The following is a 13,571-nucleotide window of genomic DNA, read 5'->3' as shown; positions in this document are numbered from 1 at the left end:
ACTGACAATATATATATCTTAGCCTCAGTGCAGTTATGCTGACACTACTTTTAATATTTGATGTGATCTTTTTTTAAAGGAGATCATGATGTCCATGGGCTCTGAATGCAGAATCACCCAAATACTTTTCTGAAGCTCCAGAACTGATGCCTGTAGATCCTGATGGACCTCACTTGACTGCTAGTTTCAGCCCACTGTCCTGTAGCCTTCACTCTCCTGAATTCGCTGTCCTGAATATTTACTTTCCTTCTGCTGTTTGATTTTACTGATTCCATGAGCTTTGTGGGAGCTTTTCTGGACAGCTCAAAGCACAGTATAAATAAATGCAACACAGCTCCAGTTCTTTGGTATTAAAAAAAAAGTCTCCAATGGCACACTCTCTTTACAGAAAAAGAGGGAACTGTAGATCTTCAGATCTTTGAATGTTTCCAATGCTACCACTTTATATAAAAGATACAATTCAGAGAGGAAACTGCATGAGTTTAGTTTGCTTGGGCAATAACAAAGACTGCAAGCATAATTTTGAGTGAATGAATGTGCATTTAGCCAAACACTGGCAGATTTAATCACAGTCACTTTACATACGTTGCAGAAATACACAAGCCCAAGCCACCTACTCTGATGTCTCTTGAGGAGATCTCCCACTCAGAGCTCAAGGATTCAGAAAAGACTGTCCCTTTTCTCTCCAGAAACTAGAAATAGAAAAGGAAAATTGCACTGCTGGGTTACAAGCTAAGTATTGTGAGATGCTGGTTTCCACAGTAAAGTGGAAGTTTACGTGTAAGACCTCTGTGTGAAAGGAATAGAGTAAAAGATTTTATATATACTTAAAATCAGTGTGTATGTCTGAGTGAAGGGTCAGGAGAGAGGTGACAAATACACAAATATTATAAGGAGCCACCCATGATGGTATATTCTGTCCCTTTATTTGACCATCAGCCTCATGAGGAGAAGGGAAAAAAACCCCAAACGACAAAAAAATCACAAGAGTATTTCTCTCTGTTATACAGAAAGTACCATACAGTACTTACACTCCCCAGTAATCTCTTATCATGGCATAGTCTGCAAGCATGGATTTGAAGGAACAAGCAACGTCTAATCCCTACACTGGAACATGACATAAATACTGCTTGCTCCAGGACTCTTTCAGGAAAACAATAAAGAGCGTTCTCACATCTCATTCAAGTGCTCATCAATTCCTGAGAATTTCAGTTTTATGAGCGAAATGAAAGCACTAAGCATAGCTATTTTTCTTATATCAGAATTTGCAGTGATTAACCCTTAGATCTGATGTATGCAGAAAGGGAAAAATGACTTCATTGCAAAACTCTGCATTGGCAAGCTTCATACTGGCTTAGAGCGCACACTGTAAGCGCTGCACGCAGTGCCCTCCTATCTTGGGCTGAAATGAGAAGCACATATATCTGACTTTAAAAAAACAGGAAGAAATAGAACTGTTGTATTTAAGCAATAACATAAAACCAAAGCAGCCTGAAAAGGAAAAAACAAAAACAGTAAAAAGATACTAAATCCCTTTGTTCTAGTGGATAAAAGAATATCACATTCCAATTTCAAATGATTTATTTTCAACTGAGGTCTTGATTCCCCAGCAAAGGGAAAATTAATATTTTCAAACGACTGAGGAACAAATGCTACCATGCTACAGGCCTTTTTTGTTTGTTAGGCATTATTAAGATCCCAGAAAATACTTTAAAATAATATGGACATTTTAGAAAGTAGCAGCACTATAAGCAAAGGGATTTAACAAGCACAGCACAGTTAGTGGCAAGAAACGCAGCACTCACAGAGGATGAGCAGGGGTTGGCCACTTTTGGACTGCACGGTGGAGAGTAAGTCATCTTCACGAGAACGGGCATCTCATCATCTGACACAGAGCTGGCAGGCTTGTCTTTGACTGTGGCAGTGCTGGCAGAGGGCTGCGTGCTGGGCTCGGGTGACAGAAGCTTTACAGGGACAGACACTGGCATGACGATGGGCGCGAGGCTATCCACCTCTTTAGGCAGCAGCTGCTGTGGTGGTTTCTCTCCTTCATCCTGTACAGACAATTAAAGGCTTTCAGCCTGAGTGAGGGAGGGCAGCTTTTGGATCGATACGCTACGCAATGTATGCACCGTGGCTGAAAAGAAGTGGCCAGGGTTACAAAACACAACAGCGTTGCTTCTCAGACTCTGTATTTGCCTTGAACAAAGTTGGCAGGTTACGTATGACTCCTACATAGGATTCAGCCTCTGTGATAAATAACCACATTAAGCATCTTTACAAGATAACTTGCAGGAGGGGAGGTAAACATGTGCCCCTTTTTAGCACTATAAAGACAGAATTCCCCGTCACCCACCTAAAAACCGAGACACAGATGGTATAACTCTGGTAGCTCTCTGCCTTCCTGTGGTATCCCCCATTAGGACAGAATTTCTAAAATATCAGGGCAGAGAAAGACTGACTGACAGGGCAAGTTATTTTTATGCAGAACAATTCAAACCTACATTTTTGGTTTGGTATCTGTTGATACCTATAGAACTAAAACACTCGGGAAGAAAGCTGTCAAAGATTCAACAATCCTGCTCCTTCAATTAAAGCCTGGGAAGGCTTCCAATAAACATCCCTTAGTCATCCAAGTAGTCCAAATGAAAATAAGGAAGACTCGATGTTCCTGATATTTCTAATATAATAAACAAACATGAGGGGGAAAAAAGTTTAGATGCTCCTGACATGACTTTGTAGGGTGTTTTTGTAACGTGCAGAGACAGAGAGAAACAAATGCTGTTCGGCCCTCCACTGCTGCCTCTGACTTTCAAGCAAGAATTCTGGCCTACAAACTAGCAGAATTACGTGCATTTCTACTTACGCAGGGTGTGACATAACCAGACAGTGCTGAAAAGAACAGGTTTTGACAGCAAAGCAAAGCATGGCAAAGCAAGCAAACATCAACACGAAAAGGACAGAGTCAAATACTGATGAAAAATGAACTGCTACCTGTTTGAAATTAGGAGATGCTCTTACTCCTCCATGTGACCTCATGTGACCATTTAGAGCAGGCAAACTCTTAAACTCCTTCAAGCATATTGAACACATTAGCTTGTTCTTCGCATCAGCTCTCTCAGGAAGTGCTTCTCTGTTCTGGCCACTATTTTTGTTTTCATTTTTTTAGCATGGAACAGAAAAAGAGACATTAGTTTGGCACGTTCCCTTTGCTGCAGAGGAAGCTTTTTAGTCAAGGAAGTCAATAAAATTATACAGCTAGATGGTTACGAAGCCACAAGTAAGCACGGGGTGAGTGCTGTGGAATACATGGGCAATAACCTAGATCAGCTGCTCCCAAGATGGGGAGAAGGAAAGTTTCAAGTAGGACATGCTCATCAAAATGTAGCCCTTGATATGGAAAAGTCTGAGAACCCAAGACCTCTATCATGACAGAAATACTTGTTAACTGCTGTCACGAGTGGGGATGTGTACTTGGACACAATGCCTCTACTTATGGTAGACAACAGTGCTGGAGGACACCTCAGCCCTTCAGAGGCAAGACCTTAAGAAAAAGAGAAGATCCCTGCTGCCAAAGATACAAATCCAAACCACACATTGGCCCTTCTCTTACAAATGCAACAATGATAGCAAACTGCTTCCCAGCTTTTGTTTTTTCTCTGCTTCCTTTGTGGGTTTTTTTTGGGGGGGGGGGTTGTGAAAGACAAAGCATTTATTTGATTTTATTACTGAGGGGGAGGATGGAAATCACACAAACTTATATTCACAAAGCACAAAACTAAAGATGTTTCTAGAAGGGCAACACCTATTACCTACCCAGAGTGCATTCCCTTCCCTAAAAACTGCAGCATTCCTTTGTATTTCTCACATTAACATTAAAAAGACCAAAAAAAAATCTTAAAAAAATACCTTTGTTCTGGGGACAGCGGCTGCAGTCTGCCATCTGACAGTTGCACCTGCTATCAAAGGAGCAGAGGGGAAAAGAATTTTTCAGGAAATATTAATGCATAAATGAAGTCCTCACAGTATTATGTCTGCATTTTGCATATGATTTTACTAATATTAAAAGCCTCTGAGATGAGAGCCTTACATTACCAAATCAGTGCCTCTGTGAGCATGGCTAGTGCAAATTTTCTTACACTCACCTGCTGTTTGAAGCCTTTACTCTGACCCAAAAGTATTACTTTTGGAAACACGGAGTTGACTAACTCCTCCTGCACAATCAAGCCCTCAGGTGTCGAAAAATTAGCAAGAGCACTGTCTTAACCAGGTCCCTCCTCCCCAGAAACCGAGGCTGAACTTCCCAAAGCCTCTCGCGAGGGAAGCGGCAGCCCCACAGCAGCAGTAGCTCTGTGCTGCCGCCAGCCTGGCCTGAAGCCAACCCAGCAATGTAAATGGGAGCAGTCTGTTAATGCAGTTCCCCAAAAGGTTCCCAGTGACGCCCACCGCTCACATCCTAACCTTCCGGCTCTTCTGCAACCGTTTTGTTTCCACACCTTGCTACTCTTCTGCAAAACAAGTTTGGCTTAGCAGGGATCTAAAATATTACCTACCTGAGGCCACGCGGTGCTGGGAGAGTCTTGCTGAGAGCTTTTGTTGTTCAGATGAACTCCCGAGGGTGGCAAAAGAGTTCGATGAGGAACAGTATTACCTACAGAATTAATCTCCTGCCGTGCAGAATCCTCTGTGGTCTCTGGTGGAGTGAGGCCAACGTGGGAGTTCAGGGATGGCGTTCTGCTCTCACTCGGGTATTGCTTCTGCTGATCTTGCTGCTGGAGTAAACTCTGTGGGTACAAGTGCCTGTACTGTTCATGTGGATCTTGGTAGCAATACTGGGGCACTGCTCCCAACTGGATAAGCTGCACAGGATGACTTGGATCCTGAGGGTACTGGTGTGGCTCGTGCATAGTCTTTGGATCGGGTTCCCTGTGATACGGAGGAAGCGGCAATTGCATTTGTTGCTGCTGTTGCTGTAACTGCTGCATGACAGGTTGAGTTTGGTAATACTGAGCTATTTGCATTGGACACTGCCGCTGCTGCTGCTGCCGAGTTGACTGTTGCTGCTGCTGCTGGATCTCCTGTATTGAGAGCCGCTGATGTCCCTGCTGCGGCTGAGTGTAGTATTGAGTCTGCTGCAAGTGTGGCATCTGTTGCGGTAAGAGCTGCTGGGACTGCATTTGTTGAACGTGCGTCTGTCCTTGCTGAAACGCAGAATGCATCTGCATTTGCGATAAATGCTGCTGGTAGTCATAGTACAACTGTTGGTGCTGCATGACTTGCATTTGTTGCTTTTGCTGTGTGCTTGCAAAATTCTGGTGCGTTTGCTGTGGCACTGGTTGATATCTTTGTACACTGGAAGTTACAGGCTGTTGCTCAACCGCTGGTTTCTGGGACAGCAGCTGCCTGAGCGCACTGTCACCAGGATTATCCACCATTGAAGACTCAGTGTGCAAAACCTGAGCCATGTTGTTCACTTGGATTCTCAGATTTTGGTTAGCAAATACTTGTGTAAAGGAGTCCAATTTATGCAGGACCCCACTGGTAATTTTTTGCGATCGATTTTCACTGGGTTGAGAGTAAGAATATTGGTATCCATCGTGGGACTCCCCTGGCCCGAGGGGGCTCCACATGGCGCTTTGATTGTTCAAATTGTTCCTCACTGGGACATGGTTTCCTGAGCCAGCATGTGTCCAACTGGTTTGTCTAGATGTATCCATTGTCCCAAGACTTTTTGAACCTACAGGCAAAGCTATACTGTCTCTTGAATCTTGGGGAAACTGGGGGGAGAGAGGGGACGCCTGGGGAGCATCCATAACAGATGTCCCATAGTTATGATTTAGAGATGGAAGGGAGTTCATTTGGTGTTGTTGGTAGTACAAGTTCTCATTGCTATTGGCAGTATGGTTAGTTTTATACAATTGCTGGTCCCCCATTTTTGGTCACTTCTGTTCCAAACTTACAGGCACACAAACCATTGAAATCTCTATGAACCCTGAGATAGCTGAGTGAGGGAAAGGGAGGGAAGGGGAAGAGAAACTAGAATTACTTATAATTCAGCATGTCCATGTGCATCACAAGGACTAAGATTTCCTCCAGTCTGTCAGTAATTCCAATCTCGGACTCAACGTTGCTTCACATCTTCAATAAATGGACCACAGCGCAAATTCTGCACAGATCAATAGGTTCAGTGTGCCAGGCACCTGTGGAGTAAGAGAAAGAGGAGGTAAACGCTGGTTCTCTGCATAAACTGTTATTGTTATTGCCTCAAAGGAAACTGTAAAATCTCCTACTTTGAAATACATAATCAGATGCAAAATTGTAGCAGCTGGGCTATTCCAGAGCAGTTAGATTACTTCATCTCATCCCATTATCCTGCCTCTTCTCTAGTGCTCTGATAAAATCATTCTGCCAAACCAATAAAGGCTTATTCTTCAAAACTGTTTGTTCCCCTAAAGTATTTGAACATTGAAGCAGTTTTAGCTGGCCACATATTGCTCTCTTATGACAAGGTTTAGCCAGACAGTTAACTATCAAGCCAAGTCACTTTCCTAGTGTTACAGCCTTATTGTCAAGAGCAATGTGCCCATTATATAACACAAAATCAAGTACTGCTCACACCACGGGTGCTCCCACAAAGGCCTGAAAAAGCAGGTAAAAGAAAGCCATGGCTTTGAACAAAGCTGACTGTACTCAGATACCAGTGTCTAAAAGGACATACAGAAAAGTTAATTGCAAGCTGGGATTTGCACAGAGCCTTCCACAGCTTCTCCCAGCTTCCAGGGTATCTACCAGAGGTGTCCACTGGTGGTATGAAAGTAGAGCATCACTGAAGACTAAGATGCAACACTAATGCTCATTGCTGTGACAAAAAAATAAATCGTGAGCATCGTTACCCAACTGCGTCCATGCATGTAGATTTGTTTGTTCCACCTATCTGAAACCTGATTAATTCTAAGACCAAACCAGTCCATGGAAATCTTTTCTGATCACTCACCTTACATCGGGAGCGCTGAACTCTGACTTCTGTTCTACCTTCTCACCCTTCCTCCTTCAGTCTGCGTTATTTTAACAGACTAATTTATACCAAATGCAACTTTTTATCATTTTCTCTGTATAAACTGTAATTCAAAGTAACACTTTACAGATGTCTGTACTGTTTTCAATGAATAAAACAAAATATATAGGTACATTATAGGGTTGTTTTACTATTCCACAGTATGAAGTAATCACTGTGTCTCCAACCACACACATGCCCAGAGGTACAATATGCCTATGCACACATAAATGTTTCAACATAAGAGTTGATTCAGAACTTTAACAAGAGCACAAAAATATTAGACCACAACTTTAACTCTGCCTCCTTCACATCTGCCTTTCTAAACATAACGCTTTCCGCCAATGACTCCTGCGTATCGATGTCCTTACCTTTTCAAACTTAGGAGAATCCTTCATCTAGATGGATAAACATCAAGTCATTGGTTTGAACCATTGCCAGATGCATATTAACGAGTTCTGTGGTAGCAACAGCAAAGAGTAATACATAGCTGCAGGCAGAAAAAACCTTTTCCGCTCTAGCACAATATGACAGAAAACCATAGCTCCCAATGAAGAGGGCTTTCAGTGGTTTTTGTGTAAACCATCTGCAGCCATTAGCATGTAACATTTTCATGTGACAAGTAATGGCTGAGAATAATTGCAAGTTTATTTCCCCTTTCCAGAAATACACATTGCTTCATAGTTTCTCTGAACACGCTCCCTTCCAGATTTTTATAGATGCACAATTAAAAAAAAGATAGGAGTCAACAATGAATGGTCAGGCTGCCAACAAGATTTTTCAGCCACAACCCAACTTCAAAGACTTCCTATTAAAAATTATGAAGAGAAACTAAACAAAGCCTCCACAAAACATTCCAAGGGCATAAAAATAAACACCATGTGATATTTCACACTGAAAGGCCATCAACTTTTAGAGGAAGAGAGGGATCCTACACAGGAATATGCATCTCCTCTTATGCCTGCCAAGTTAAGGAAGCTCAGTTGAGATGCTCTGAACACATCTCCCCACGAAAACAGGGCACTATTTGATCTGTAGATACACCTTTTGTATAAGAGGTATGTCCCACCTCCCCTATTAGCAGCGTTGTAATTGACACCAAGTTCCTTGGTTTTGGCCCTTCTGTTTAAAGTTTGAAGTGGCAAGTATTAGTCAAAGGACAAGAAATAATAGTGATACAAATCAGTGAGTGAGAATAAGTGTGTCCAGGAGACAATTAAAAGACTGCAAGAATTTCAGGATTAAGGACAGTAAGAGCACTTATTCTTAAAGCAGCAAACATGATTTTGGTACAAAAATGACTCAAGCGGACAGCCAGGCCCCTGACCCCCTACTCCTCCCACAGGCAAGAGCACCACGGTGGCAGATGCTACCACCTCTATCAGCAGCCACAGAGAGTTTTGTGGTCACCAGAGAAAACGTCAGCCTTTGGGCACGCACCAAATTCCCCTTACCGCATCCTTTCACCTAGGGGTTACCTGTCGCAGTTCTCAGGTTACTGGAAATCAGTCAAGAAGGTTTTGTATCTGAGGCATTAGCACAAACCTCTCTTCCATTCTCTCAGAAGACAAAAAAAAAAAAAAATGCTCATAGAAATTTCTTCTCCGGCAGCGCCAGCATCCTCAACTCACCTCCAGTTTGGGAGGCAGAACATACTGCTGTATGTTAGGTAGATTACAGTTTCAGATTTTTACAAATATTTCTGTATAAAAATTGTAATAGAATATTATATTAAAATACCAATCAAGTCACAAAAGGACTGGAAAGTTCAGTCACTATGAAAATCACTTTTAAAGAAATATGCAGTTTTCAAACACCCATTCCACCTCCCCCTATTCAAGAAAAATGAAAACATTCCTTTCAAAAGCATCACTGATCTGGAGAGAGAAAAGTGCAAATGTTTAAAAAGCACTGTTAGTCTACCTTCAGGTAACATAGAAAAAAAAAACAGATAGGCACACCAATAAAACCATAATCAGTAATAAACCAGTCCCTTAGATACCAGGTTTTTTTTTAGTACTCGAAAGGCTTAAATTCAAGGGCTTGATGCTGTATACACTGAGCATTTGTGATCGGCTTTAACAAAATATTAACAGTATACATTTCTTGTTGGATTACAGAGTATTTCAGTGCTGTAGGCAACATCATGAAGGCTTTAGGGGCACCAAAGTTAGTCTCTGGCCAACTGAGAAGCCACTGGCAGCATAGTGAATGATTTCTATTTCTTTCAATCATTGCAAGAAACCGTGCTTTTTCTCCTTTTTGTTTAGCACTCCTGCCTAAATGCCCATCACTGCAATTTATCACAACAACAACTGTAACTTCTAATGGTTAAACCAAACAACTAAAAGCAGCAGGAGTTTTAAAGCAACAATACTTCTGCAGTTCTGTGTTTCTTCTCTTCCCAACAGTCATTTCTGCTACTTAACCTATTACATTTCTGACATTACAGATATATCCCAATTACGCAATCATTACAAAGAAACACAAAAACAAATGCATAAGGACAGAAATATTCCTGTAGACTGCCTAGAAAGAGAAATACCCTACTTAAGTTTATGGATGGAATTGAGACTCAAACTAATGAGAGTTCAATTGATTTCAACAGACACAAGGTTTCACTCCAACTCATTTCTCATAATTTCAGCAAGCTCCTCTGCGACTTGCACAGCTCCATTCTCCAGACTGAAAGCCAGGGACGTGCCAGGCTGGCTGGAATGCCTTTACACACTCCAACTGTCTCCCTTTTCAAACACAAGCAACTGTAAAAGGCAATACAAGTAGTAGTCTGTCCTGGAAGCATGCCATAACTTCATTCTGGTAAACATGAAATGGAAGATTAATCCAATATTATCGGTCTTCAATAAAGGTGATCTGATTTTCCTCCTCCTTAAACTATATCACTGCAGAGTCAGAGGAACTTAGAGAAGATGACAGGCAGTGAAAATGGTATTTAAAACATCAAAAAACCCACTCCCAGCTCCATCGCACACCACAGAAGCTGAAACCTGCGGAATTTTTCAACTCTATTAAACAACAGATCAAGCCACAGTCACACTATCAAACTGCCTGAATCCACACAAATTTCAGAGGAATAAGTCAGTGTGTGAAAGTTGGGCTGGGTGTGGGCTGCAAAACCAGGACTGAATGCCAGCCAGTGCCAATTTTGGAACTGAGTTAATGGAGAGGGATGACAAAAGACTGTAGAAGAGCAGATGCTGAAGGAAGCAGACTCATTAAAAGGCCACAAAGTTATTATAGTACTGATCTAAGCCATCTCAGTAGGTTGCGTGGCATTGGGAATTGGATCCTATGGTTTGCCCAATTTATTTCAAGTTTTTTAGCTGTCACTTTAAGCAAAAATCTACATGCTTCTGTAGACTAGTTAGGCTGAAAAAAAAAAAAATAAAAGAGACGACTGGATAAGATGGAAGATGCAAAAAAGATCTCTATGTTCAACCAGCTTCTGCATGAGAGAGCACCTGCAGCTACTCACAAGCAACAGTACCAGCAGATGCTCATTTGCTGGGGCACCATCCCTCCTTTTGTCCCTCCCTCTGGGGCGGTAACACATCAGTTAAAGCAAGTTTAACCACCACTTTTAGCAGTCTAAACTGTTTTTTATAACACTTAACTCAAGGCATGCCTTTTACAGAAATGTGTCATTGCTGCGTTCTCCCAATACCAGAGACACATTTTAATTGTGCCTTATTGCCCTCCAGTCGTACAGGCTAAGACCAGGTTTTCTCAAGTGGCTGTCTTTTTGCTAATAGACTATAAGCTTCACTTCTAATCACAGGTAAGACAAAATCAGAAGTTCTCTGATTGTTCCTTTCTTTCAATTCCCCCCCCGCCTTAGCTTCAGTAGAAACAAAAAAGGATTTATCTTATTCAATTTTTAGCCTTTTTTTATGAGAACATTATTGGTGTGTTTTGTTATTCAGAGCTGTGAGATCTTCTGCTAAGCTATTCCTAAATCAAGACAGTCATCATTCACATCATCTCACTCTCTGATTTCCTTTAGGACAGACACAGGAACATACAGCAGTTCCTTCCCCAATAGCCTCTGTTTTGCTAACACTAACACCACCAGCAGCCCCTGCCACACAGGTTAACTACAATCCGGCCTTTAAGTAAGCAATAGCACAGATGGGCATGATTTTCAGCTGGGCACTACCAAGGTAAAACCACCAAGAAACCACCGAGAAGAGTGGCTTTAAAACCCAAGAGAGCATGACCTAAGAACGGACACACCTGCACTAGCTCTCAGGAGCGAAGCTGGCACTACCCCTACGTCTTTGGATGGGATGACCGCGGTAATGCTGGATGGCCGAGACACACAGCATTGGGATAGGACGAGTGGCATATTTCAGAGACCCTCGTGTTCTTGCATGCCGTTCAGATACCAGGTTTGATTCTGTCACTCTGTGTAGCCACAGTTCAAGCCCCAGCTCCAGTTTTGTTGGGTTTTTTTGCACAGGAAATAAGCACGTGAAAAAGCGACACGGTACTGAAACGTAATGAATAATTTCTAACGCCAAGCAAGGTGGCTGGGTGAGCTAGCAGAGAGAGGAGGGGAAAGAGGTGAGAAGATAACAGCTCAAAAGATCTACCTTTTTTTTTTTTAATTATCCACATAGAAACCCTGAAGACATCTAATATAGCAGTAAAGAGAGGCAGAGACTGAAGACAAGGACGTAAAAATATCAGGATCATGGCTATTTTGGTTAGAATAGACACCAAAGTAGCAATATGGATTTCAAGGACCAATAATAATTTTATATCTCAAGGACAAATGCTTATAGGGCTGAAAACCTTTTCATCCCAATCCTGGATACAACTGCTCACATTTTCTACTGCACTTCAATTTTGTCTTTCTTTGAATGGCAGAGGTCTCAAATCCATGCCCATATCGGCATACACGCCCAAAGGTTGGAGAAGTTAGGCAAAACCACCACCAGCAAAAGACCCACTTCAGTATATGAGAACATAAGCAAACAAAATAATTGCAAAAGTGAAAAGATGATGGAAAGGAAGCAAAATATTTAGCACACTGATTTTATAGCAAATACAGTAAGAAAGGTATACACTCTTAGAACGGAAGGGGAAAACCAGATTAGCTGCTTTTTAATATTAATGCTGGTAATTCTTCAACAGTTGCACAAATCCTTCAAAAATTATCATTCCCTTTGCAGCTGAGCTCCTTCTGCAGTGCAGTTGGAAAGGCTGCTGAGTCTCATGTGGCTGCTCATTTAAGCTGTTCCCGTTTCCACTCTTAAGAGAGACTAGAACATCCTAATTCAGTTTAATAAAGAACACATTGGACTTGGGGGAGGGGAGAGCAATGCCAGCATTGGGAGGGGAACTGAGCAATTTCTCTACTTCATTGAAGTTTAAAAAAAAAAAGGCAACAAAAACAACAGCAAAAACAACAGTTGATCATCTCAGGAAAGTCTCTAGAAAAGGGGGAGGAGAAAGGAAGACAAACAAGCAGAAACATTTTCCTCTCCTTTTGATCTAAGTTATAAGTAGAAAATGCATTCAGAGACACTGGTAATTTAATTTTTTTTTTCCCCTCAAAACTAACAGAATTTTGGTTATCCAAGAAGAGGTTGATTTCTAAATAAAGCCATTAACTCAATTTAGTTAAACGGAGATACAGTTCCATGAGTCCTGAACAAAGAAGGTTGCTTCAACAAATATGATTATCCTGGCTGTCAGTGAAGTGGTGTTACAGTTTTGAGGTACTTTGAAGAGTTTGGAGAACTGCAACTGAAGCAGGTAGCACATTACTTCATAAAAATGGCAAATATAAAGTGATGTGATTTCCTCACAATACCGACTAAAAATAAAATACAAACCTTGACTAAGGCCAGAAGGGCACTTGAATTGCATATTCCATGACTAAGCAACTAAAAAGCTTATAGAAGATAGCATTAATTAAAGGGGCTGATCACCCAAGATAAACATACGATAAATGCAATTTTTAAAAAAATATTCACCAATACATTACTGCATGTTTCATCAAGGCCAAAGCTGTCTACGAAACTTGATCTGAAATCTCTTCAGCCCATCCGGGTTTGCTGACTGCTTAGCAGAAGGTACTACAATTTATTTCTTCTGAGTCCTACATCAAGGGCAATACTCTTAAATGCTTCCTGGAAAATATACATGTCCTACTATACAGGTTGCCCTTGATTTCATATTTTAGTTTACTTCTATTATTGAACCAAGTGACTTGTTTTTCCCCAGCAAGATCCTAGTGTTCTGCAGACATGACAAGACCCCGGCATGAAGATCTTAGGACACAGAAGTTAGACCTTGCCCACTTACTGTACGTGGCTACTTTACAACCTCTGGTCACTGCTATTAATTTGGGGGAGATGGGGGAAACATGCAATGCCAAGCACAACTACAGGCTAGGTGGAGAATGGATTGAGAGCAGCCCTGAGAAGGAGGACCTGGGGGTGTTGGTGGACAAGAAGCTCAACATGAGCCAGCAATGTGCGCTTGCAGC

The 13,571-nt window shown here is 41.7% G+C and overlaps 1 protein-coding gene across 4 annotated transcripts in view; it reads right to left on the bottom strand.

The window, feature by feature from the left end:
- The window catches only part of TRERF1 (transcriptional regulating factor 1), a 105,849-nt gene that overhangs the window by 16,998 nt on the left and 75,280 nt on the right, over positions 1-13,571 (bottom strand). For 3 of the 4 annotated variants that reach the window (XM_054822024.1, XM_054822023.1, XM_054822025.1), the window contains exons 4-7: positions 4,554-6,200; positions 3,910-3,959; positions 2,995-3,145; positions 1,806-2,054 (exon numbers count right to left, since the gene is read on the bottom strand). In XM_054822024.1, coding sequence (XP_054677999.1) covers positions 1,806-2,054; positions 2,995-3,145; positions 3,910-3,959; positions 4,554-5,933 — 1,830 coding nt within the window. In that variant the 5' untranslated portion in view covers positions 5,934-6,200. The remainder of the gene's footprint in view (positions 1-1,805; positions 2,055-2,994; positions 3,146-3,909; positions 3,960-4,553; positions 6,201-13,571) is intronic. The other variant, XM_054822027.1, reaches the window with a different exon arrangement.

The sequence above is a fragment of the Grus americana genome, chromosome 3 (genome assembly GCF_028858705.1).
Source record: "Grus americana isolate bGruAme1 chromosome 3, bGruAme1.mat, whole genome shotgun sequence".
Classification (NCBI taxonomy): domain Eukaryota; kingdom Metazoa; phylum Chordata; class Aves; order Gruiformes; family Gruidae; genus Grus; species Grus americana.
Note: the sequence above shows the minus strand (reverse complement) of the source record. Positions and strands in the feature narration are given on the sequence as shown.